General features: G+C 35.3%; 1 protein-coding gene and 1 non-coding gene across 3 annotated transcripts in view; one reads left to right on the top strand and one right to left on the bottom strand.

The window, feature by feature from the left end:
* Nucleotides 1-249: 249 nt before the first annotated feature.
* The window catches only part of or (AP-3 complex subunit sigma-2 or), a 55106-nt gene continuing 28697 nt past the window's right edge, over nt 250-26658 (bottom strand). The window contains exons 5-6 of one of the 2 annotated variants that reach the window (XM_081735883.1): nt 9693-9796; nt 250-1990 (exon numbers count right to left, since the gene is read on the bottom strand). In XM_081735883.1, coding sequence (XP_081592009.1) covers nt 9704-9796 — 93 coding nt within the window. In that variant the 3' untranslated portion in view covers nt 250-1990; nt 9693-9703. The remainder of the gene's footprint in view (nt 1991-9692; nt 9797-26658) is intronic. The other variant, XM_081735882.1, reaches the window with a different exon arrangement.
* TRNAQ-CUG (transfer RNA glutamine (anticodon CUG)) lies at nt 5844-5916 on the top strand. Its single transcript has one exon. It is a non-coding gene; the product is annotated as a tRNA-Gln (tRNA).

Raw genomic sequence — 26658 nt, 5'->3', positions numbered from 1 at the left:
CGGAGATAGTCGAGCAACCAATTTTACCATCTTTGGACCACTTCAGATGGTCTGACCTTTATATATTACGTTACCGAAGATTTATCGATCAAGTGTCTTGACACTGACGGTATTTCTTAGTTTGACTAAAATAACATGTATCGCTGGTATCGAAATCACATCAGTAAACCTCCGAAATAAACAGATAAATAAATAAATGTAACAGAAAAATTTGAGGAAAGTGGGCACAGCAAGACAGAAACTATCAAAAACAATAAATATATATTTATTTTAATCTTATCTTTATATAACAAATTTCATAAAACCTCACACTGACGTGTGATGAGAGCACTACATACCCAAAAATGACACTGAAGTGTTCATATACAGGCAACATTAACCAAGAGCTTACTTAAACGTAACGCACAGCAGTCATTAATTACTTTCATAACATGGCATCCCGTTTACAATTGAACTTACAAGATCTGTACACCCCCCTCCCCTATGAAATGTGTAAATTTAAATATTACGAACGCATGCAGACTGTTACTAAAATATTTTCTTTATATATATATGGGACTAGAAAATTGTTGAATATATATTTAGAAAGAGACAATCTTACAAATGTTTGTACACCAAAGACAGTCATGACTCAATGGTATTTTGTTTTACTACTATTTTGTTTCTGGTCATAGATTTCGTAACTCTGATAGTGTATTTGGTTCTTGGATTGAAAAATATCGATCTATAGCCGGTAAATACTGGTTTTCCTTCTCAATCTGTGGTCATAAGAATGTGTGTTTGTGTACGTCTTATGTTGAGTTGGTAGTGACAACTGCAATGTGATGGAGGCAGTCCCTACTTTTTCTTCATTTATCTAAAAATTCCCCTTTTTGCAAACTTACAGGCAGACCATGGTAGAAGATATGACTGATATTTACAAAGACAGAAAAAATGTATGTCATAATGGCAGGACTCCTACAAATATCTTATTTCTATTCTTTATGGACATTATTTCTGTCTTCGGTTTGATTCTGACTAGTAATTATCTCCACATTTAATATCATTCTTAACACCTACAGAAATTGGAACAGAACCCAATTATTATAGGCTACTTTCTTTCTGATCTTTCATCCATCTAATTTTCGCTTGATAGAAAGTAATACATAACGAAGGAAAAAAAGTGTCAGTAATTCGTAACGTTAAGATGAAACAAACATTAGGATGAAAAACGCTTCGTTAGAAACCTGTCGGCAACAATTTATTAAAATCTAGTACTTTCACACGATTGGACGTTTTAATAATAGTTAAGTACTGAACAAAGAAAATTAAATCCCCAAAATGCACTCACGGAGTAACAGTCGGTAACAGTTAGCCGCCAGCTGAAGTTCATAAGATCTAACACTTCTTTCTATATATATATATTAAAAAAAAAATCGTTTGTAAAACACTATTTATTAATATTTTCATGTGGATTGATTCTACGCGTAAAGTATGATTTTTAAACCCACTAGTACATCTATTTATTTTGAAGCTGCAGCTCTTAATAACTGTTGCCGACAGAATTTTCTATGCTTCTGCCTCGTAAGTGTAGTGATCTTTGATTCAACAGGAAATAGCTCCTGATGTTCGACATATGTATTTCGATTCACTCTGAAGGAATATAAATTTAAACTGATACACGGAAAATATCAAATGGTAATTCTCGTTAAACTAAGTACCACAAGAGTATTATACCAATGGTCTGCTTTCCCCCTCTACCTGTTTTCCTTCTTTACATGTAGCTCTGTTGACACAACGATGCAGCTTCGTCTTCCTCTTGAATGTCAATGTGTTGCCAGTGATCTTGTAGCTGTCAGCTTGCTTCCTGCCTCCGGAGGGCGCTTGGTCAGAATTTCAAATCTTTAATGGCTTGTGGCAAGTCTGGAAGCTTGATATCTTTAATCTGCTGTGGAATGTTCATGTTCTTTACAGCTGAAACAGCACGTGCTGGTGCCGCTGCAAGCCCCGCCTGAAAAACAATGAAACAACACAAAAATTTTTTACTTAATTATTAGGGGACACAGAGAAACATTTTAATTGTTGCATACACGATGATTTCTTAATATATTTGTGTAAAGTTCTAATTATATGCTAGAGTAGCAGGTGATGATGACAATTTCAGAGAGCTATACGATGGATGTACCAGCAGCGGTTAGGGGCAAAACAAACTAACTCTCCGAATAGTGCAACGGGTTCCCAAGTATAATTTATTTTATGAAGGATGAGATTACTGATCTTAGATCATCTTTCGCGAATAGCTTACACAGAATAAGTTTGTTATGTGCTTTTGGCTGGCAATGATTCTAAGGATAGGATTTGCTTTGTCTGGCATTTAAACTTCTTAGGTATGCGCATCCTTACTAAATTACCCCACACCTCTAGCCACCAAATAAAACGGCTTTAACTATGTTCGTTGGAAGTTATTTATTTAACCGATTTCCAGACAAAGCCTGGGGACCAATTTACACTGGAATTATCAACAATCAACGATAATTACAACACTAAGGGGCGAAGTAATGGAAGCCAGCCGTGGCCAAAAAGGTACCATTGCGGCATTCGTTTGGTAGATCTCAAGAAAATCTTCGGGATAGTCAAGACATCACCAAACCCGGAAATTCCATTTTTTAAATTTCATTTGTTGCCATTGTGCGAGCATTTAGAATAACACTACTTAGATACTAGGTATCACAGAAATACATATAATGAAGAGTTCCTAAACAGCTAAGACTAGGTCACGGCGGAAAAAAAATCGAGAGATGATTTCCCATATCACAACAAAACAAAACAATTCTAACCATCATGGATCAAGAACATCTTTCTGAGCTTGTAAGTTGCCGCAACTTCGAAAAGTCGATTTTTCAAGCGCCTCTTTTTAAAATCATGAAAACTAATCCCACTGGTTTTGGCAATCACACCGGAACGAGTACTAGTATGTTCCGTTTCTGAAATGTAACGTACGCACACGAAGCATTTTACAAGATTATACGAAGTTATTCGACTTACTCATCGAATATCCGTTATGTATGTGCAACATGTATTTTATTTTACGTATCTTATTTCTTTCCCGTTGGAAAACCGTTCAGAGGCTGGAAACTGTTGGTATATTAAAAGCAAAAAGGTGGTGTTTCAAAAGTCCATTTAGGCTAGCATCGGGACATTTCACTGGGAAAGGAATAGCACGAATTTCTATCTTAGCTTCATTCGTCTGTAGAATGCCAACAATGACCTGGCCTTGTATCCGGACAGCCAGATTAAGTTGTTCCTGACTGGTGTTCCTTCTATAAAGTTAGAGATCTCGTTATAAATATCTGTGTAAACATGTTCTTGATAACACACAGCATTAATTTTTACATTGTTGGCAACGCGACATAGCTTTAATATTTTCTTAACAAAATCCATTTAAAACCATGAAACCGTGTGAATAACTGTCGGTGTAGTGTTGAATGAAACAGCTTCATTCTTCTACATCGATACTTCTGTACATAATTACTCAAACGCTTCCACAATCGAACAGTTATATCCTCGCCTCATTTACGGTTACGGTACTACAAAATTCCATCGATCGGCCTAAAGATGGTGCTCGTGTTATTTTCTGCACGACATGACTGGCTTTCGGAGAATTAACATTCGCTATATGGACAATACTGCGACGGAACTTTTGTGAATGTCACGGTGGACGGTTGGTTGGGACACACAGAACTGAATGGACGTGACACACTGTGTTAGTTGATTCTCCGATCCCATCAAGTCTTAATTCCGCGCAACACTAGTTGCCAGATACCTGTAAGTTGTCAGGACTCTATTTCGTATACGGCTTAGTTCCTGATACACGCGCTGGCACTATGGCATTCATAATGGAGCACCCACTATCAAATCTGTGTTTCTGTGGCACTGTTTATCTATTAGAACAGCTGAAACGTGCACTGGAAAGTGATATTATGTAACCTTTCCAGAATTGATTCACTTTCGGTGCCATTAGACTTCGCACAACTCCATTACTCTGCTAGCAGATACAACTGCTTCAGTAGTGCAATTTTCATGCTTCTCTGCTGCGCCTACTCGTGTCGTTTCTTCCGCATTTTGTCTATATGGAAGCGTATCTGCTTCTGTACATATTTATTTAATATGAGCTTTATTAAGAACTGAAATGGTTTTCGTAAGGTTAATATATGTGCCAAGTTAGAATTAAAATTGCTCCTGTTCGTTTTAGAAAAAAATATATACCTCACATGTTTTCATCCAGGATGATTTTCCGACGGGATCATCTTCTCATATTAATCTGTGACATAGGAGACAAACAAGCAATACTTTGAAGCTTTCTCGTCATAACATGTGTGACTTTGTTGTTCATTTTATAAAAATTAATGCCTAAAATCACTTTTAAAAAAATGTTATTTACACGAGTTCACACAAAGAAAAATGAAGATTAATAGAAAATTTATGTATCTATCCTGTTGAAATTATGCTTTACTCAGCAACAGAAGTTAACAAGAGTGCAATGGAGAAGATGGAGATAGCAAAGAAATCAAGGGATGGAAAAAACGATTAGGTACATCACTGAAAAAAGTAATAGTTTTCAGTGTTCTACAGTTTATCTTGATAGAGTTCACCCTTCTTGATTTACTGCTCTGTGAATAGTGTTTACACAGAGCAGCAATTAGAAAGGGAAACTCGTATTTTTCATTGCGAAGTTAGTTTTGGTATGGAAATTTTTCATAGTGGTGAATCTTGCGTGTGACCTTGGGAACACACCCATAAATTTCCAGCTCAGCTGGTCATCAGTGTAACGCGTGATGCGGTTCAGTATGTACAGACTAGTTTTGTGATATTTCGTCATCATTTCTGTAATGGTACTGTACAAAGAGTGAACATCAAGTTCTATGTGCGTTTTTGGAAAACTTCAACGGAAACATCTGAGATATTTGAAACGGTTTATGGGGCAATTGCCCTTCCCGCTGTCATGATTTCAAATGGCAGCAGAGATTCAATGCCAGCAGGGTGTCTTTGCAAGATGACGAGCGACCAGATCAGGGCAAGTCTGTCAGAACAATTGACACATGAAGTCCAGAATATCAATTTAAATGACTGACATGCAAATCTCAGGGTAATATCAAACCTTGTGGAAAAAGGACTGTTCGACACATAATAAGGGAGGAATAAAAAAAAAAAAAAAAAAAAAAAAAACAGAAGCTATGTGCACGTTTCGTGCACAACACAGTGACTGTCCATAAGTATTTAGCTCAAAAAAGTGTTTGTGGTCTCCCAAATTAAAAGCAGCAGTAGTTTTTTTTATTTTATTTTTTTAAATTTTATTGTTACCACCATTCAGAAAGTAGCAACGAATGCTTCCACAATTCATTTCGATGACTTATTGGATAGTGCAAAGCTGTAAGTGGACAAAAGATTCCTACTTACAATAAACCACAGCTTCCACTTGTCATTCATTTATTTTTTAAGAGATTCAGTCTAGTTTCCCAATTGCCGCACTGTGCATCAAGCAGTGTTCTCTTTTGACACTTAAGATAAGGTTTTACTATTTCCGATGTGATCCGTAAGGGACGACATTTGTTTAAATGACATTAAACATTCAGTTAACATATCCGGCAGTTATGCCCTATAGATTACAGATGGATGGTAAACGCGGAATAAATGATGAAAAATACTTGGTGAAATAAAGAGGAGAGAAAAAGGAACAAGATAATTCAGTTCAAACTGCTGAAATGAAATCTTCAGAACGGATACGGTGCTGAACTGAAATATTTAATTATATGTCCTATAGTTATACCTTGAAGCCTAAATGAGAAAAATAATTTAATCAAAGGGGCCGCGGTGGCTCAGTGGTAGAGCGTTCACCTCTGGTGTGTGGGGTCCCTGGTTCGATCCCAGCTCGCGCCAAGTGAACTTTGTGGTGGACAAACAACGTGTGCGTGGGTTTTCTTGGGGTTCTCCCGTTTCCTCCCACTTTCTTCATTCCACCATTTCATTCATTTCTTATTATCATAGTCTCCTTTAGCCTAGCCGCTAAAATCGTGGGACGTAAAACTTAAAGGTTTAATTTAATTTCAATAATTTAATGAAAGTGAATGATAAAGACATAATTGGTGGAATGAGGATATGGGACCAGAGAACATCAAGAAAATCCACGGACGCAATGTTGTCCACCACAATCTCAAGTGGCCGGAGACAGCAACAGAGGTGAGCGCTCTACCACTGAGCGACTGTAGTCACTATGGATAACATGATGTTCACCATAAACTCATGTCATCTTGGATTGAACAACGATCCCTTTGCACCAGATATGAACACTCTAAAGAGTTTAATATTTTACCCCAACAAGCATAAATATATAAGATAGTTTTCAAGGTTTGAGGATAGGTGTGATTTTTTAAAAATTATTTCTAATTTTCGAAATCGAATATATATAGGATGTTTTAAAACAACACCGACAACGTTTGGGAGGTGATTCCCGACACCAAGATAAGACAAAAAGTATAGACCAACCTGGATGCAGAAATTCGTCATTTCGGAGTTCTAGGCTGCCGAAAACATAACATATAATAATAATAATAATAATAATAATAATAATAATAATAATAATAAAAAACTTTATAGGTCCATAGCTCCAATACTATTGGACCTACCGTAGTCGGGTAGAGACTTCACTTAGGAACTAATATGTGCGCTATCCAAAAATAGGTTATACATGTTTCAGAAGCCTGCGGTACTCACGCTACAATTTTTATAGAGGAAGTTTGGCTACGGGCATATAATTTGGAGTACTCACCAACTACTTCTATAAAAACTGTTGAGGGAGTTTCACAGGATTTTGAAACTTGGATATTTTGATAGGACATATACTAGTGCCTAAGTGAAGTCTTCACGCTGTCGGTGTTGTTTTGAAATACCCTGTATATATATAAAACGCACGAATCTCTGAAGTAAGGGAAATGAAACTAGGTGTAACTCTTCATTAAAAATAACTTAATGCGTGACACAATGTTTTCAAAAATCCCACTCTTAAAAGGAGGAAAAAACGGAAACAATATCTATAATATTCAATTTTTGATTCTTTATTCAGAAAAGCGCTGAATATGAAGATTTGCTTAAGTTAGAGGTGTGACATTCACTACTTACACTCTTCATTATAAAAGAGCAAACACGTGTTGCAATGTTTTTCGAAAATTCCACTTCTAAAGGAAGAAAGAGCTCAATTTCTACAATATTCAAATCCGCGGTTTTATCATTAAATCTTATTCTTTATGTGCAACGAATGAGCACTTCTGCTTGAGAATTATATTAAACTAGGAATGCAGCACGATTATGGCTTGCAAAATCCTACAAAATCACCGAAGCGAGACCATTGAGATATTATTACTGCTTGCATTCTTATTTATCTTAATGATGTAATGATGAGATTATGATGTATTCTTAATTAGTTAAAGATGTTCCAGATGAAGATATGCCGTGTAATGAAACATGATTATGATTCGCTCAAGCTGGCTCGTAACATGCTAGAAGAGCGACGACGACTTGTATTTTAGTGAAGCATAGAAAACATACCCACTTGTTGAAAAGTACATCGGCTATTGTAAACACTCTTTGTAAGAAGTTCATGCACACACACTGCACAACGGAAACACTTAACTGAGCAGAATGAGCTAATCGTAAATGTCTCTCAAAAGAAAGCTTTCATTACTTACTTGAAATAACACACTCAGACAAAAAAAGGACATCAAGAAAATGGAAAGCAGAAATAAGACATCACTGTCATTTTTCATTGTATATCTACGTACTTTTTACCTTTTATTCTACAAGAAGCATAAATATAATTTGACACGTAAATTCCTGCCAGCAAACTGCGAAATATTAATGAAGGAAACAGCATAATTATGTTTAGATTATAAGACCCATAAAAGCTTAAGTACGCACACTTGTAAGTAGGATAATTTTATAAAGATTTTAAAAACTCACGATAGCAATAAACGAAAAAAAATCTACTTACAAACAGACTTGACAAAAAAAAAAAAAAAAAAAAAAAAAAAAAAAAAAAAAAACCTGCGAGCATTTCGTTAATTTGAACGAGATGGCAAATTTTCTGCTCTGTGAACAGCTGCTACAATGAAGTGCTTAAAAAACATTTCAACAGCAAAGCCTATTTCCACTCTGATACTTATTATTTAGCAAATTCATGCTTTATGTTAAAATCTAGGCTTTCCAAATCTCCTTATTACTACAAAAATAAATTAATGTTGTTGTTTTTAGAGAAAAGTTATTTTAAACTTAATTCAAATTAATGAAAAGTTAACAAGTTAACATTGAAAAAAGTTATGAAAAAATCTAAGAATTGTTATTATTTATATATATATATATATAAACAAACTTAAGGACTCCTCCTACCGTTGTACTTTCTGTACGTGCCTCGTACTGACACATTCTTCTTATTATTACTTCGTATCACAAATCCTGTTCAATTAAATAGTTTTTAGTTCTCAATTACGATAAGCTTATAAATTATGTACTTAGTGCAGTGAATAAGAAATAAAGAGCCAGGACAGCGGAACATTCGACGTTTTAAAAGAAGGGTCGACAATACATTTACCCATGGTATCTTTATAAGTCTAGTGTTTATGCTATTAATAATAGAAGCAAACAGCGTGGAGATATCTAAGTACTAAAAGCAAACTTCACCTAGTACAGGGTGAAGGATATTAACAGAAACTTTCTAGTATGATAGATAGCCTCTAGCGTTCCATTTTTATCATGTGGATCAATATATAGAGAGGTGATTTGAATCGGAAGAGTATGTGGTAATAGTTTAGACAGACATTATAATTTCTATGCTACATAAATAATTAACAAGGTCAGTAAATCTCCGTTAAGAAACTGCAGGAAAAGTCAGAATACATTTCAATATAGAACAAGTATTAGAACGAACAGGTACAGTTTTATACAGTACATTCTCATAACAATGGTTCAAAAACTACTGACGACCAAATACATTATTTATTACTAACAGCTTCTTTACTTCATATTGTTTAAAGTATACTCTTTTAAACACAGCTGCTAGGTGTAAAGCTCATCTTTAAATCTTCTAAAACACGTATTTGCAGTGCTTTACAAAATACAAAAGCAAATATTGTAACGCACGAACAAGCATACTACTACACACAGTATGTCAATGTGTTGCTTACTACATCAAAGAACGCATAAAACCAAAAGGTTGGTGCCACGTAATTATTTTTCTTCAATACTGAGTACAATATTGATACATGCAGGATACACGTCTGAAGGTGCACTGTTAATACATTATCGCAAACCATGCAATCAGTTAATGAACGAATGCCAACAGAGGTGATAAGAGAAAGGATGAAACGGAGGAACTTTTTTTTGCAGGTTCAAGTCGTACAGGTGCTAAACATCTCCACATTCCTTTCGTATCATGTGATATCACACACACAAAGACACAAGCCTGTTCAGATCGCAAGCCACTGATGGTGATGAAAAAAAGAAATTAAAATGACAAAAGCAATATATAAATATGAAGGCAATGCCACTCTGTAAAAATGCTGTTTTTTTTTTCAAAAAAAAGTTCTGAAGACGAGACTAGCTATGTGGAAACAAAGTGGCCTCGAAAAGAGCTGTTTTTTTTAGAAAGAAGTTGATGAGCAAACCTCAAGTTAGATCAATAGGAAAAGAGACGTCCACGTCTTTCACGAGCTATCCTTCTTGCAACATGGGGTGTGATGGAAGACCTGGCATCTGGAGGCACAGGTGTCTGAAAAGAACCATGCACAATATATTGAGGCAATGTCTGGAAGTCCAATTACATGTTTATTCCTCCGGATACGATAGACTACTTAAAAAAAAAAAAAAAAAAAAAAAGATCACCGTTTGCTTGTGTGTTATGTTGATTCAGCATTCGATCTCTGATGAGCTGCCTACCCATATTTATATACAGAAAGGAAGACTTAACTGAAATGATCCTTTCGTTATGATTGAAATGAAAAGTTTAATATGTATTGAAGACATATAATGGAAATGAATAAACTGAAGTGTGGCAATGAAAGCAGTAAAAACGTGTATGCATTAAGCATTTACTCTTTGTTACGTTGCATACATTCTTCAATGCACTACTTTATAAGTACTATCTGCTATTTTAGAAACTGAATGCAAAAACCACTAGCATAGTATCAAATACTGAATGATGATAAAAAAATAATAATAAATGAAACAAATAAATAAATAATAAAAATCGTAAATAAGTGTTTTAATGATGGGAATGAAAAAAGTTATTACTTTCGTCCCTTAATAAAATCATCAGTATTGGCACTATCTTATGTACGTTCTAAACAATATCAAGGGTCGATTTCTACAGATATCCGATTCTTCTGCTTTTGTTTACAATTATAGAGCTTCAGCATATTTGGTAGTTTTACCATATGATTTGTCCAAACATGCTAAGCCCTAACAAAGAATGATATAATTCGTTCAAAATAACAACGGTGTTACTTAATTCTGACGTTTTGCTTGTTTTCTTTACGAAACAACGAAATTCGACGCAAGAAACATATTATATTAATCAGAAGGAAAATAGAAGATACTAATATTATTGTCAATATTCGTTGAGAGTTTCTTCAAAACATAAAGAACTTGTCATGTATGCTGGGATTCGAAATCACTAACAAAGAAAAAAAATACTAATCAATTAACATATTGGAAATTTACTGAAATGTGCTATAACTCGAATAATAACACAACTAGATAATGTTACTGCATGATATATATTGTTTTTCTTATGAGACGGGGCCTACAACTTAACGTGAGATTCGAACCACATAGCCACGAGAGAGTTCTTTACTCTCTTTTGCGTTAACAAGATTGTACATGAACTATTTCCTTTAAACACATTGCTTGGCAAGTCAATACATGCATATTTATTGAACATTAAATCCAAAGAAGTTAGAGCATTTATGATACTTAAAACTTCTGTTTTTATATTTAAAATAAAATGAAATGTCTAGGATTAAAAAAAATATATAAGATTTTCTTATGTAATTACTTACAAAGGTAGTTGAACTTTTAAATAATATGCACATATTGCTGATAGCATATGCAGTCAACAGCTGCTTCTTTCACATACAAAATTAAAAACTTGCTGCTTCGTCAGGATTTCGTACTAAAATTTAATTAACCTTTAAAAGCTCACACGATGCATTTTTCATTATAATTTGGTTCATTCTGTGCATATTTATCGATACCATCTCAGATGAATAAGGTTCTTTGGTAGTAGCGAAAAATGTGTTTTTAATCATTCTATGGAACGTATTCATTCACATATTTGTTCTCCTCAATACTAAGTCCTTACATATCGAGTTGACGTAAATGCTATTTTCAGTTAAAAAACATTTTTAATATATATATGTATATATATATATATATATATATATATATGTATATATATATATATATATATATATATATATATATATATATATATATATATATATATATATATAGGGCTATTATAAATTATCTTCTCAATTTCAAAGTTTAATAACTCACATTTATTTATTCACAATAACAAGCAACTTATGTTAAACGAGAAAAAGCTCTAAAAGTTTTAGTGGCTGGCAAAGCTGATGTATAGTTGTGAATTTACCGGTAGGCCGACAGTAAATCAAGATGGCAGGAAACGAAGACAGGAGAACATTTGTGTTCTCGAATTTCACGTAAAACAGTGTGTAGTTAAGTGTTCATGTTCAACGAAGTTCCAGAGCAAGCTGTACAGGTAACACTAGTCGACACTCTTTCTCTGGCACACGGAAGAAAATACCTGATTCTAATATAACATTTCACGTAGAATTCGAATCTGCAATCAGTTTTTCTCCATCACCCTCAGTTTTCCTATGGCAGAGGGATTTTCGGGAATTTCCCCTCATTTTTTTCATACCTGTAGCTCGGGTACCCTTAGGTATATAAGCACACACATTATATTGTATGTTAGCTTGATTTATACTTAGTAAGCCCTCTAAGTTTCATAAGAATCGCATTATTCTTTCTAGAGAATAAATATATTTATATAAAAATATGCTATGTGTACTGTTCATTTTACCATATTCATTAGTGCAGATAAAATCACATATAACTTCCACGAAAATTACAATATAAGTACGGTTTATACCTCATTGGATTTGAAATAAAACATATTTTTAATGATGTGTACATCGTGTCACCATTTTTTGTATGAGGGAATTTCTAGAGGGATTTTGTTGGAAATTCCCTCCAAAAAGTAGTTTATAAGGTTTTTTTGTCTTAACTTGCTATTTGCATATAGTGATACAGAAACAGGAACTGCTCTAAAACATAATTTTATGTCTACTTAATAAATAATACAAAAGAAGTGAATGGTATCTTCTTAATAAAAGAACACTTACTTACCTTAACTAAAATGTTTTAGTTGTCGACTTTCTTTTGTGTTTGGCTTCTCGAACATCTATTTTGAGTGTCCAACAGTAATCAGCTTGCATTTGTGAACTCTTCTGTCCCTGGTATCTCTTCTCCATGGAGAAAACGTTCCTCATGCTCATCACTAACAGCACCAAGGTTTTCAGGAAAGAAATCTAGGTGGGAGTCTAGAAAGTTAACTTTAAGGGACATGTTGCAAACCATTTCCTTGAATGATTGCAGGAAATCACTCACAATTTCACGGTAATTTGGGGCTTTCTGGTTTCTAAAAAATTATCTGTTAAACATTTAAATGAACACCAAGCTGCTTTCTCAACCGGAGTTAAGAGATCCTCAAATTTTTGGTCACGAACACTAGTTAACAAAGGTTTTGTTACATAAAAGGAAATACCTGTTCTTAAAGGAACTTTTTGCGCTGAATTCGAATATGCACTCGGTTTTTCTCCATCACGTACGATTTTCCCGTAACAGAGGGATTTTCGGGAAAATCCCTAAAAAATTTCCCTTTTTGTTTATTTTACACCCCAAGATCTTGTCCCCTTGCATATACTAACATAGAAATTATACCTAAGTATACTTTGATTCATATTTAACAAACCCTCCAAGTTTCGTAATAATCGCTTTATTCTTCCTAGAGAAATAAATGTGTTTGTATGTATACTGTGTGTACTGTTTATTGCACCTTATAGTAATGCTTTCAGATCTCTTAAGTTGAGGTAAAACGTTTTGCTTTATTACCACAAACACATACACCCTCCATTCCAAAAGAAACCGAACTTTTGAAAACAAATAGTACCACTAGTGCCATCTGTTGTAATATTTTACCAGTAGATGGCGTAGTCCCTCATTCACAACTGGTATAAATGTCATGACATTTGGATGCACGGCAACAAAGTTATTGCGTTTCAACTGTCAGTGTGTTGTGTACATCGGTCGGAAAATGAGTTTCAAACAACGAGCTGCAATTGAGTTTTGTGTTAAACTGGGTAAAACTTTTAGTGAAACGCACCAAATGCTACAAAATGCATATGGTGATGAGTGTCTATCCCGTACGCAAGTTTACGAGTGGTTCAGGCGATTCAAATCGGGTAGAGAGACGCTGGATGATGACGAAAGATCAGGCCGTCCCAGAACCGGATTATCGGAAGAAAACATCGAAAAAGTGCGTGAATTCATCAAATATAACAAAAAATCGTCGGTGAAAGTTATTGAAATGGAATTAGGCATTCCTCAAACAACCGCATACCGCATTTTGACCGAAGTTTTGGGCCTTAAGAAGGTTTGTACCACACAAACTCACCGAAGACCAAAAAGTTGATCGAATTGCGCATTGCAAAGACATCGTTAAAAGAGCTCGGCAGGATCGAAACTTCTTGAAATCGATTGTAACTGGTGACGAGACATGGTGTTTTGAATATGAGCCCGAAACAAAGCGGCAAAGTGCTGAATGGAGAGCGCCGGATGAAGGAACACCCAAAAAAAGTCGCTTGGTGAAGTCAAAAGTTAATGTGATGCTGATTTGTTTTTACGATTCAAAAGGAATTATCCACAAAGAATTTGTTCAGCCAGGCCAGACAGTCACTGGAGAGTTTTACTTGGGCGTCATGAAGCGTTTGCTTTCAAGAATTTGTCGTATTCGGCCCGAATATCGCGAAATCGGCAGTTGGACTCTTTTGGACGATAATGCACCATCACATCGTTCGCGACTTGTAACTGAATTTTTGGTCAAAAATCACATTATTCGGTTGCATCACCCGCCCTATTCACCAGATCTCGCTCCGTGCGATTTCTATCTGTTCCCGAAACTGCATTTGGCGATGAAAGGAAAGTGGCACGCATCGATTGATGCCATTGAGAAGGCGACGACCGCCGTCCTAAAGACCATTCCAATAAAGGACATGGAGAAGTCGTTTGACAACTTGTTGGAGCGTGCAAATATGTGTATCGATGCAGAATGGGAATACATTGATTAATAAAAATGATTTGTTCCAAAATGTACATTGCTTTTTTGTTTTCTTAAAACGTTCGGTTTCTTTTGGAATGGAGGGTGTATATAAAATATAATACAATATAATATACAAGTGTGACAATTTACAATAAACAATAATACAAATGTCCCAAAAGGTCATGAAAAGACAATCAAAACTATCACAATATATGAAACTTCCATTGGGTTACATAAACGTACACTACTTCCTTCTTTTGTAAGAAATGTTGCATTCTCTAACAGACCCCAACAATAGTCCCCCATCATTGAAGGATCCCATCGTCCCTGGTACCTTTTCTCCATTGCCATTATATCTTGGTGGAATCTTTCCCCCTGTTCGTCGCTGAGAGCACCTAGGTTAGCAGGAAAGAAGCTGAGGTGGGAGTGCGAAAAGTGGATTTTTAAAGACATCCTACAACCCAACTCTTTGTATTTCTGTATCATGTCCTGTACGATTTCTGTGTAACTCTCAGCTTTGTTATTGCCCAGAAAGTTGCGCACAACACACTTAAATGCTGTCCAGGCAGCTAGCTCAGCACTGTTTAACTTGCTGTCAAAGCTATCATCAAGTATTAATTTCCTAATTTGGGTACCAATAAACACTCCCGCTGAAATCTTAGCATCACTCAGGTTAGGGAACTTATCTCGCAAATACTTGAAACCTTCACCAGATGTGTCCATGGCTTTGACAAAGTTTTTCATAAGTCCTAACTTGATATGAAGTGGCGGTAGTAATATCTTATTAGGATCTACCAAAGGAGCGTATTTGACGTTGCATTCTCCAGGTACGTAATTCACTCTAGGTTCCCATTCCTTCACTTCATAATATTTGTCATCAGTTCGGCTATCCCATAAACATAAAAAACATTGGTACTTCGTGTAACCGCACTGCAGTCCTAATAAAATACCAACTACCTTGAGATCACAACATATTTGCCAACAATGGTCCTTGTAATTTATAAGATTTAGCAAAGTTGACATGGTGTCATAGGATTCCTTAATCTTCACTGAGTGCGCAAGTGGTATAGAAGGTTTTTTTATTTCCATTATGTAAAAGGGCAGCTTTAAGGCTGACCTTTGACGCGTCGATAAATAACCTCCATTCTTCTGGAACGTAAGGAATTCCTAGCTCCGCCATCAACCCATTTATATCCGTACATACGCACACATTATCTTGCATTGAGAAATAGCTTGAAAATTGAACATGCCTTTTCCTGTACACTGATATGTTCGTTTCTGCATCCAATAAGTTCCACTGCTGGAGCCTTGATCCCAGAAGTTCCGCCTCTTGTTTTGTCAGGTGCAAATCACGGACTAGGGCATTAAGTTCACATTGCCGGATGAAATGTGGCTCGCGAACACAGTCAGGGATGAACGTTGGATCCTTGGATGTACATGTTGATGTCGATGGTTCATCAAGGTCATGATCATCATCAGAGTCTTTTGGCCATATCTCTTCCCAGTTGGTAGGGGGCTCGGGAAATGGAAGTTCTTTTGCATTCTGTTACATTTGATAACAAATATTGATAACCATTTCATGAACAAAACGAAAAAACTTGGAGAATTGTATATATATATGTATTCAGATATACATATACTGTACGTTTAAAAAAATATACGTTGGAAGTACATTCTATTTTTATACACGTTTCTAATTTACAGAGAGCAATACAAGTATGTTGTTGACTATTGTAAATATTCATTTTTATGTCTGTGTTTGTAGTAATAAAGCAAATCGTTTTTACCCCAACTCAGGAGATCTGAAAGCATTACTATCAGGTGCAATAAACAGTGCACACAGTATACATACAAATATATTTATTTCTCTAGAAAGAACAAAGCGATTTTTACGAAACTTTTAGGGTTTATTAAATTTAAATCAAGGTATACTTAGGTATAATTTCTATGTTACTATATGTAAGGAGACAGGAGCTAGGGGAATAAAATATCTGAAAAAGGGAAATTTTTGAGGGAATTTCCCGAAAATCCCTCTGTTACGGGAAAACTGTACGTGATGGAGAGAAACCGAGTGCATATTCGAATTCAGCGCAAAAAGTTCCTTTAAGATCAGGTGATTTTTCTCATGTAACAAACAAAAAGTTTAAATTTGTTAACTAGTGGAATCAAACATCTTATTTGGGGGCCTAGAAAAATCCCTTCCTTGATTTTAGCGTCACTAACCCGAGGAAACTTTTCCTTGAGGTAACAAAATCCTGCATTACTTTTGTCCATTGCCTTAACAAAGGTTTTGAAGAGCCCCAACTTTATGTGAAGAGGAGGTAGAATTATTTTATCAGGGCTCACCAGTGAGGAATAAACAACATTCTTCTGTCCAGGAGTTAATACACGCTTTGGTCATTTCTTCTTGATGTAATGTTCCGCTTTGTCTCTGCTGTCCCATTTGCAGAGGAAACAACATTTCGTATAACCAAGCTGCAAACCCATTAACAAAGAAATAACTTTTAAATCACAGCAAACGGTCCACTTGTATTTCTCATACTCAATTCTTGCTAACACTATTTTGATGTTTTCATAGGCTTCCTTCATATTAGTTGCATAAGCCAAAGGCACTGAAGGAAATTTGTTGCCATTGTGCAAAAGGACAGCCTTCAAAATAGTTTTGGAAGAGTCAATAAACAATCTCCACTCTATACTTATATATGTATGTCCGAGTGTATCCATCACAGCACAGACATTATTACAATACACTAAATCATTTTCTTGAGAATAGTAGTTTTGAAACTCTATATGACGGTTTCGAAAAATACACACTTTAGTGTTACGATGGAGCAGATTCCAGCCTTTAAGTCTAGAAGCAAGAAGTTTTGCCTGTATCTTGGAGAGTTTTAAATCCCGCACGAGGTCATTTGGTTCACCCTGAGTTATCAGATGGGGATCCAATGTAGATGTGCTTCCTACGTAAGTAGGATCATCTTCTTCACATTGACGGTGCGATTTAAATGTCAGCTCCCCACACACATAACAGAAATTGTCCGGGTGATTTACACACTTCCTCGGTATCTTGTATCCTGTAAGGTGTCACACAACATACACACACGAATCTACACTCCATCAATCATGAAGCAGCACAAACGTAATCTAACTCAGTGCACCACCACACAACACAATCTATTCGAACTCGACAATGCACAAACACTTCAACTTACACACGGGCACATCTAAAACACATCCAGCTTGGACCGTCACTCAACGCTACTAACAGCCATCAGGCTACGTGAGTCATCAATTTTTTTATGCATTGTTGCCAGATCAAAAGATTAAAAAGCACGGTGGAAAAACCATATATTTTTAAATTTTTTTTTTTTATTTAAATCAAATCTTTCTCCTAGTATAATACAAGTTGTGAACTGAAGAAAAAACATTAGGAATTAGTGTTAAATGTTAATTATGCCATTTAATTGGAAGTATTGGGGTTTAATTTTGAATTAATCCGCAATTGTTAACCTATTTCAATCCCAAACAATGTTTCTTAAGAATTAAGGAAAAAACGTACAGCAACGTTTATCAACATGATACTTTTCTATTCATGGAAGTTACTGATATTTAGCAGGAGCATATTATTATTATAAAAAAAAAAAAAAAATTAAAAAAAAAACAAGCTGGTAGCACGAAATACATATTAAGTACATAAATTTCACCTAAATTTAACTAACTCTATGGCCTATGGAACCCGGAGGTTCAATATCGTATTTACGAAAGCTCTCCACTGACTTCTATCCTTAGCCAACTGGATCCAGTTTCTACTTTGTATTCCTATTTCTGAGAGATCCATCTTAATATAGTCCTCCCATTTGCGCCTACGTCTTCCTAATGGTCGTTTTCCGATTGGTCTTCCAGTTTAAGACTTTGAAAGTGTCCCTACTTTCTTCCACCCTGGCTACACGACCTGCCCATCTGAGTCTCCTAGACTTGATGACTCTACCAATGTTTGGTAAACCGTATAAATTATGTAGTTCCTTGTTATGAAGTTCCCGCCATTCCCCATTTCCGTTCCTCTTGGGTCCGAATATTCGTCTCAGGATCTTGTTCTCAAATACTTTCAGTCTATACTCTTCCCATGTTTCGCAACCATACAGAACAGGCATGATTATCGTTTTATATATTTTAAGCTTCAAATTCCTCGACAAAATTCGCGACGAAAAGAGATTTTGAACTGAATAATAACACGAATTCCCTGCTTTTAGTCGACATTTAATTTCTTCGTAAATATAGTTTTCGTCTGTTAATATTGATCCTAGATATTTGAAAGTATCCAATTTATCAAAAGTATTATTCGATATTTTAACGTGTCCAAAATTTGCCGCATTACGATCCCCGACGAACTTCTATATATTTAGTACATAAATTTCGCCTGAAGTTTTAAAATCTATTTTTTTTGTTTGTTTGTTTGTTTGTTTCGGAGAAGGAATCGGGCCCTTCTAAATACACTCCTATTACCTGGAAACAAACAGACGTGAACACAATATAATTTTTGTCTTAAATGTCCACGGTGTTTTCTCCGTTGGAATAGTTAACGATTTAAAAACCCTATGTTACGAAGAGAAGAAAGCAGGATTCACCAGCTACCCGTTCAAAACGGGATTTAATCATCCTCTGCATGATACTCGTTTTTATATTGTGCTTACATACATTTGAGTCTCATTGTATTATGATTATTATCTTCTATACTCGAAATAACAGAACAGAAACGGAATTTTACTAATTTTCACTTTAAATTAATTTACTTCGGAATTTGATTTAAATCAACGATTTTTATTTAAAAAATCAAGTGATTTAAATCTTGATTAAAATCGTGATTTATATCAAACTGTTTTAAATCAATCCACCCTGTTAAAAAGTGGCTTATTTTCCACAGAAAGCATGCGTCTATTTGTGCTTGTATTTGAGTATCCATCTATGTGCCGACAATAATACGTCAACGTTAGGTTTTTGTGTTTGGTAAAAGTCTTGAATAGTATATTCTTTATTTACCTATAAATAGACACAATAGTTTATAACTGTAGACAGAATAATGCGATTCACATGAAATTAACATTATTTATTAAGTAGACATAAAACTATGTTTTAGTGCAGTTCCTGTTTCTGTATCACTATATACAAATAGCAAGTTGAGACAAAAAAATCTTATAAACTACTTTTTGGAGGGAATTTCCAACGAAATCCCTCTAGAAATTCCCTCATACAAAAACGGCGACATGGTGTACACATAATTGAAAATATGTTTTATTGGAAGTCCAATGAGGTATAAACCGTGCTTATATTGTAATTTTCATGGAAGTTATATGTGATTTTATCTGCACTAATGAATATGATAAAATGAACAGTACACATAGCATATTTTTATATAAATATGTTTATTTCTCTAGAAAGAATAATGCGATTCTTATGAAACTTAGAGGGCTTACTAAGTATAAATTAAGCTAACATACAATACAATTTGTGTGTTTATATACCTACGGGTACCCGAGCTACAGGTACAAAAATTTAAAAAAAGGAAAATTTCCCGAAAATCCCTCTGTCACGCAGGGTTGGCTGGTTTAAACCAGCTGGTTTTTCCAAAAAAACCAAATGGTTTAAGCCAAAAAACAAAAAAATGTTCGTAAAAGTGTAAGTGTCTGAAAAATCTTGATGAACACACATTTGTGGGTTATCACGTTTCACTCCCGTATATTATTCGTATTATATTCAGATCTAAATTCCCCATTCATTACTCAAGAAGATTATACTACAAAAGCAACTTTTTTTACAAGTTTATAAATGTTTATTTTGTGATTTTTTTGTAGTTGTTGTTATTATGTAATTGCAATCGAAGAAAATTTCTAAATATTGTTTCGTTTCAATGTTCACTATTGATAAAATACATCGAAAATGCCGTACTTTTTTTTTTGTGTGTGTGTGGGGGGGGGGGGGGTCATACAGACCCCACGAGAGGCATTTAGTGAAATAAGTATCTTTGGTATCTATTTATGTATAAATGAGTCTGAGCCAAAGTGGACTCAAATAATTCGTATCTTTATTCACTTTTCTTATTGATATGCAGATTAAGTCGGTGTATTTCTTTAATTTGGACCAATAAAAGTCGTTGTTAACTAACTTGAACTAAATTAGTTCTTCTGTACTCCGTAGTACTTTGAAATTGTTCATATGTAATTCTGTGTAATGGTTTCACTTGTGCAACTGTTTATCTTTTTGTCCTTCTGAAATGACTCTTGACAGTTATATTAAGAGGCATGTAAAGATCAGTACAACGTATTTTTTTTTATCAGGATTCCTTCGTGAGTGAGTCGGCAGACGTATCGCATTTGTGGCCAATTAGTTCTGGTTCCGAGTTCAAATGGAGGACAATTTCTCTCGGATGTAACTCGAGAAGCGGTTTTTATTCCGCTTTAAGCTTATGTGACCCCTTCAAGCATAACCCGGTTGTTGCATAATAACATCAAGGCGAAACAAACTTATTTCTGTCCATATATGATATGAATATATAGAGCAAATCATTTAAACCATAAAAACCTGGTTTAAACCAAAGAAACCTGGTTTAAATAAAAAAAAAAACGGTTTTTTTGGTTTTTTAAATAAAAACCATGATTTTTGCCAACCCTGCTGTCACGGGGAAATTGAGGATGATGGAGAAAAACTGATTTCAGATTCGAATTCTACGTGAAAAGTTCTATTAGAATCACGTATTTTCAATTCTGTGCCAAAATCTTGTTGACTAGTGTAATTTAAATAAAGTGAGTTTATCTGAAAGAGAACATGAACAAGCCGAGAACGAGTTGATGAGGAAATAATTATTCGTATGTGTGCGACTCTCACCTGAATCCTACAAAAAATCAATGGGTTGTGCAAGCAAAGAATTGAACTTGAAGCAGACAGCAGTTAGAGAACATTTGAAATTTCACCCACACTGACTGAAACTGTTCCAGGCGCTTAAACCTATCAACAAAGACAAGGAGCTTGACTTCTGCGTTGTCACGCAAAACCTTATGGAAAGAGATGGTTTCATTGAGTGAGTTGTGTTTAGTGATGAGGCTACCTTCCACCTTTTGAGGGAAGTAAACAAACAAAATGTGAGGATCTGGACTTGGAAAATCCCCATGGTAATGAAGAACATATCCGTGATTTCCCCAAAGTGAACATGTTTTGTGCAATCAACCGTAAAAAAGGTACAGCCGTATGTTTTTCGACGTGTGCATTGTAAACGGACTGGACTACCTTCAAATGCTGTAGACATGACTTTTTCCGCAGCTCGAAAAGGACATGTGAAAATTTTATTTTCCAGTAGGACGGGGCAACCTTACATTGGCACTGGGATGTTAGGTGGGAACTTATCAGTTTACCAAATCAATGGATAGGACGATCTAGTCGCGAGGATCACGTTTTGTTTCCTGCTCCTTCCCCATCGTCCTGTTGGTCAGATATGCCCCCTTCCTTTTTTTTTTTTTTTTTTTGTGGGATTATATTGGAAACTAAACCAAGTGTACCAACCCTACCTATCAATCTAGCAGAACTTCGAGTATGCATTCAAGAAGCAGTGTAAGAAGTTGGAAAGTGTGAGGCAAGAATTAGACTATCGGACTGATGTATGCGGAATTACAAACGGCACTAATATTGAACATCTTTGACGCGGAACATAACACTATGTATTTAAAACTTTTTGAGTTTTTCTTTCATTTAACATAGATTGCATGTAACCGTGAATAAATCAACATGAGTTATTAAACTTTAAAATCGAGAAGATCATTTACAAGAGGCCGATATTTATCTATCTATCTATCTATATATATATATATATATATATATATATATATATATAACGCTCAAAACGCTCATTTGTCTGTGAAGACTACTCGAGTATGTCGCCTCAGCACGGGATAAAAAAAAATACCTGCCGCATGTATGAAAATCAATATTTTGAAGCAACGCATTCTTTATACTTGCTCTTTTCACCTTAAGGCATATGCTTTGATGCCGAAGGTTAAATAAAGGTTGGAAATCATTTGTGAACAAATTCTTGAGCTCGCTGCACTATTCGGCGAGCTTGCTGGGAAAGAAATTTTTTGTTATGGAGTTTTTAATATGCAGTAGAAAAGGATGGAACAAAACTTGCGTGTGTATACGACTAACAGAGGACAAGGGACAGGGAACAGGTATAGTGTATAGGAGAGCTTGACTGATTTCACGTGGCATGGAACGAACGAACTCCACATACTGATGACCACCCGAATTATATTTTGTAGGGATGAATTAAAAACCTCTTGTCGTTCATTCCTCAGACTAAAGCACATACGGAATGTTAACAGAACCGATAGAATGGCTTACTTTTACTGCGTGGAAGAATGTTGAAGACGACGAAAAACTGCTTCTCTTGCGGGAACAACGCGTTCCTGGTACTGTCGCTTTTCGGGCTGAAGCTGATTGAGTGGGATGAAGCTTTACAGCCCCATATTCCACTTCCTTTACTCAAAGTTTAAACTCTGGGTACCCTCACTCTATTTTTGTGGAACGTTAGCATTTGTAGGTTATGCTATATATATATATATATATATATATTTAAAAAAAATCTAGCGTTTATATATGGTGCAAGGAGTAAAGGATTAACTATTATCGTGGGACTGGATCTGGTGTTCTACACTAATGTAAATAGACCTTTTGTCCAAATAATTTTGGTTCAAATAACGACATCAGTTCAGATTTATTAATGAAAGAAGGAAACAATTGATTTACACTTATTTTTACACAACAAATCGTCTGCGGGTGAGAATTCAATAACACACACAGAGTAAAAACGTGAATGACTGAACCGGCACTTGAACCCTGGATTTCCAACATACTATGCCGAAGCGTTAACCACTACGCATCAGCACGGTATGCTGGAGATCCCAGGTTCATGTTCCGGCCCTGTCATTCATTCACTTTTTCACTCTTTGTATGTCAATTCAGATTCTTAAAAAAACACTTTACCGGTTATATCTTTCAGCCGAAGAAGGTTCATGATAATCCGATCATAACAATGAGGACAAGGATACTACTGTATGTTACATTGAAGGAACTGGAGACGAATTGCAAAAATGGTCTGAAATATGACTGACAAATTTCTGTAACTGCCCACGAGATCTCAGACGTCATTCGACTAACGATTCTCAACGAGTTCCGGATTCAGCCCATGCGAGATACGACTATGGTTCAATCACATGTCATACAAATTTGTGCGTGATATATTCTTAGTCTTTTTTTGGTGAAGCTAAGATTATATCGAACTATAATTGTACATTGCCATTATAAATAGTAATACTTTTGGTGAAATGAGTAGGATTAAGCACAATCATATCAGTAATTTCACAAGTGACCTGCTATCGCCAATCTCATTACGCATAAGGAAATTAAAATGAATGATATTTACAGAATAGTATAGAACAAATCTACACTGAAGCCCCAGAAAGAGACTAGCTTTCAACTTCATATGGCTTGTCGAAAAATGTGAAGGAAAAACAGAGACTCATATTTCTATCAATCATTTTGAAAGTATTAATTGAAAGTATTAACACACCAATGCCGAAAAGCAGTTTTGAGAGAGAACAAACTCCAAAGTAGGAGACAAAGCCTGAAGAAGGTCTCGTGGAAAAATTTGCAAAGATAACAGCTGGTGGATGGTAAATGTAAAGATAAGCGAGAAGAGCTAATATGTAATCGGGCAAAAGGGAGCATATTGATACATGGAGAAAGCTAGCGTGAGGAAGGAAAAAAATGTATGTGAAGAATATTAAATAAATAAAAGTACATACCATATTTACGCGATTCTAAGATGCACTTTTTTGTCAATTTTTTTGCCTTCAAAATGAATGTGCGTCTTAGATTTGTTACGCAAATTTAGGCCAGATTGGATGAAGTTTTGCTAAAAATTGCTAATCCCCTTATTCAAGATTCTGTAAAGAATGTGTATTTTGTACTATTTGGCCATCAAAAGTGGAAAAACTGGAAAAGAGAGTGATATCGATAAGGAAACAGGTTATGAGCAGTAACGTGTCAGTGTTGTTTTTGCGAGTGTGAGTGCAAAACCGAAGAAAAGAAACAAGTTTAAATAATTGCTGAATATTTATTTGTTTGTGTGTGTGTAGGTGGGTACATACTGGTATAATATGAAAATATGATACCGATAAGGGATTGCTATAAAACTGACGCAAGCAAGTGTTATACCGTAACTACATTAGGAAGAAAAAAAAAAAATACCAGCAGATGCACATGAATATACCGCAAATTTCAGCAGTAAGTTCAATGTTTCCTTATTTTCTCATAACATTATTTGTTTTCCCATGTTTATTTATTTTTCATTCTTTAAAATCAATGCAGTGTAGTTTTTTTCATTTTCGCCAAGGGACCGTCTTACATTCTTCGAGGATTTTTTTTTTCAATTTTTCCTTCAAAAATTGAGGGTGCGCTTAGATTCGCGTGTATATATATATATATATATATATAGCGAATCTAAATTCAGCAAATGAATCTTACCACAACCTAATAATTCTCTCCCAAATTTGCTCCTATATAGGTTTTCTCAAAGCCAAGAACTAACAGAATGCTTTCTTTTTGATAAAAATCTTGAAGCCTACCCACTTTTACTGGCCTATCAGAACTCCGTCAAGAATACATGTTTTCAATTCAATAATATGATCTCGATTTTCCATTCGCGTCAATAAATACGCAATAAAACTACGGAATGCTTAATGTTTAATGAAGTGAGTGAAGATTCCAGTACAATTACATGTGGTGTGTAACAGAATGGAAATCAACGTCGAAAAGTCGACAGTCATGAGAATATTCTGTGGAAACGCGCCCTTATAGGTCAAAGTATAACAAAGAGAACTTGAAGAAGCAGATAATTTCAAGTATCTGGGAAGTATTTCGACAAGAGACGCTTACTGCACCAAACAGATCAAGTCAAGACTTGCTACAGCCAAAGAAGCATTCAATAAGAAAAGATTACTCTTAAACAGCAGGTTCAATATTGGACTTAGAAGAAGTTGGTCAAGTGCAACTGGACTACATAGTTCTGGGAATTGGAAATTACGGAAGTTAAGAGAAAAAATATTTAGAGAACTTCGAAATGTGGTGTTAGAGGAAAATAGACTGAGAAAACAACAAATGAAGATGTTTTAAAACGGATAGCAGACAAGAGGACACTTCTAGCCAACGTTCTTCGTAGGAAGGCCAAATGGATTGGATACATCTTGCGAAGAAATTGTCTTCTTCATACCGCCATAGAAGGAAAGATGGAAGGAAAGCGAGGAATAGGAAGAAGAATACAACTGATCCATAATTTGAAAAATAGAAGAAAATATTGTGAGTTAAAAGAGGAAGCTGAAGATCGAGAAACGTGGAAGAAACATTTCCAGCCCGAAACCTAAAATTGAAAAAACTCACTAGTCCCTGGATCTCCTGAAAGACAGAATACTTAACAATAATGTGTGTAATTGTATTTCTAAACTAACTATAACACAAGATTTTGGGACACAATTGATGATAGCCATTGTATTTCGAAACAATCTAGGATGATCACTCTCATTGCGTGAAAGTCATTCTATTGGAACAGCTTGGATGGATGGATGGATTTGGGTTTATTGTCCCAGTCAACATCGAGGCCACATCAGATGTGGACCTACAGCTTAAAGTGGAATCCGAACCACATAAGCTTCCGCCGGGAATCGAACCTGAATCTCTCGCGTTCAAGACTCGTACAACAACCATATATAGGATGTCTATTGGAGTTGACAAATATATCCAGTATATTTCAGGTATTTTCAGTGTTCTGTCAGAAACCTTTTCCAGTATACTATGGTGAACTGAAAGAAACAAAAGCAAAAAAAGGCGAGTGTCACGATACGACAGTATGGTGTGATATTTAACAACCTGTAAAATATGTTGAAAAAGCAGTTTTCTTTAAAATTCTAACAGAAAGAATAATGGACAGAAGGTAGTGGGTTAAAATCGAGAAAGAGGTGAACAAACAGAAGAGTGTTTTCTACATGTTATTTCTTCCAGATGCCTGTCGTAATTACAATCACCTTTTTTCCTCTGAGGAAGTCTTTTAAAATCCTGCCCAGTACAGATTGATGTGAATTTTAATTAAGATCTCATATTAAAAACACTATCTACTTTCTTTGTCGAATTAA

This window comes from Thermobia domestica, chromosome 13 (assembly GCF_964235325.1).
Source record: "Thermobia domestica chromosome 13, izTheDome1.hap1.1, whole genome shotgun sequence".
In the NCBI taxonomy this organism is placed as follows: domain Eukaryota; kingdom Metazoa; phylum Arthropoda; class Insecta; order Zygentoma; family Lepismatidae; genus Thermobia; species Thermobia domestica.
The sequence above is the reverse complement of the archived record's forward strand: the minus strand, read 5'-3'. Positions and strand labels throughout refer to the sequence as shown.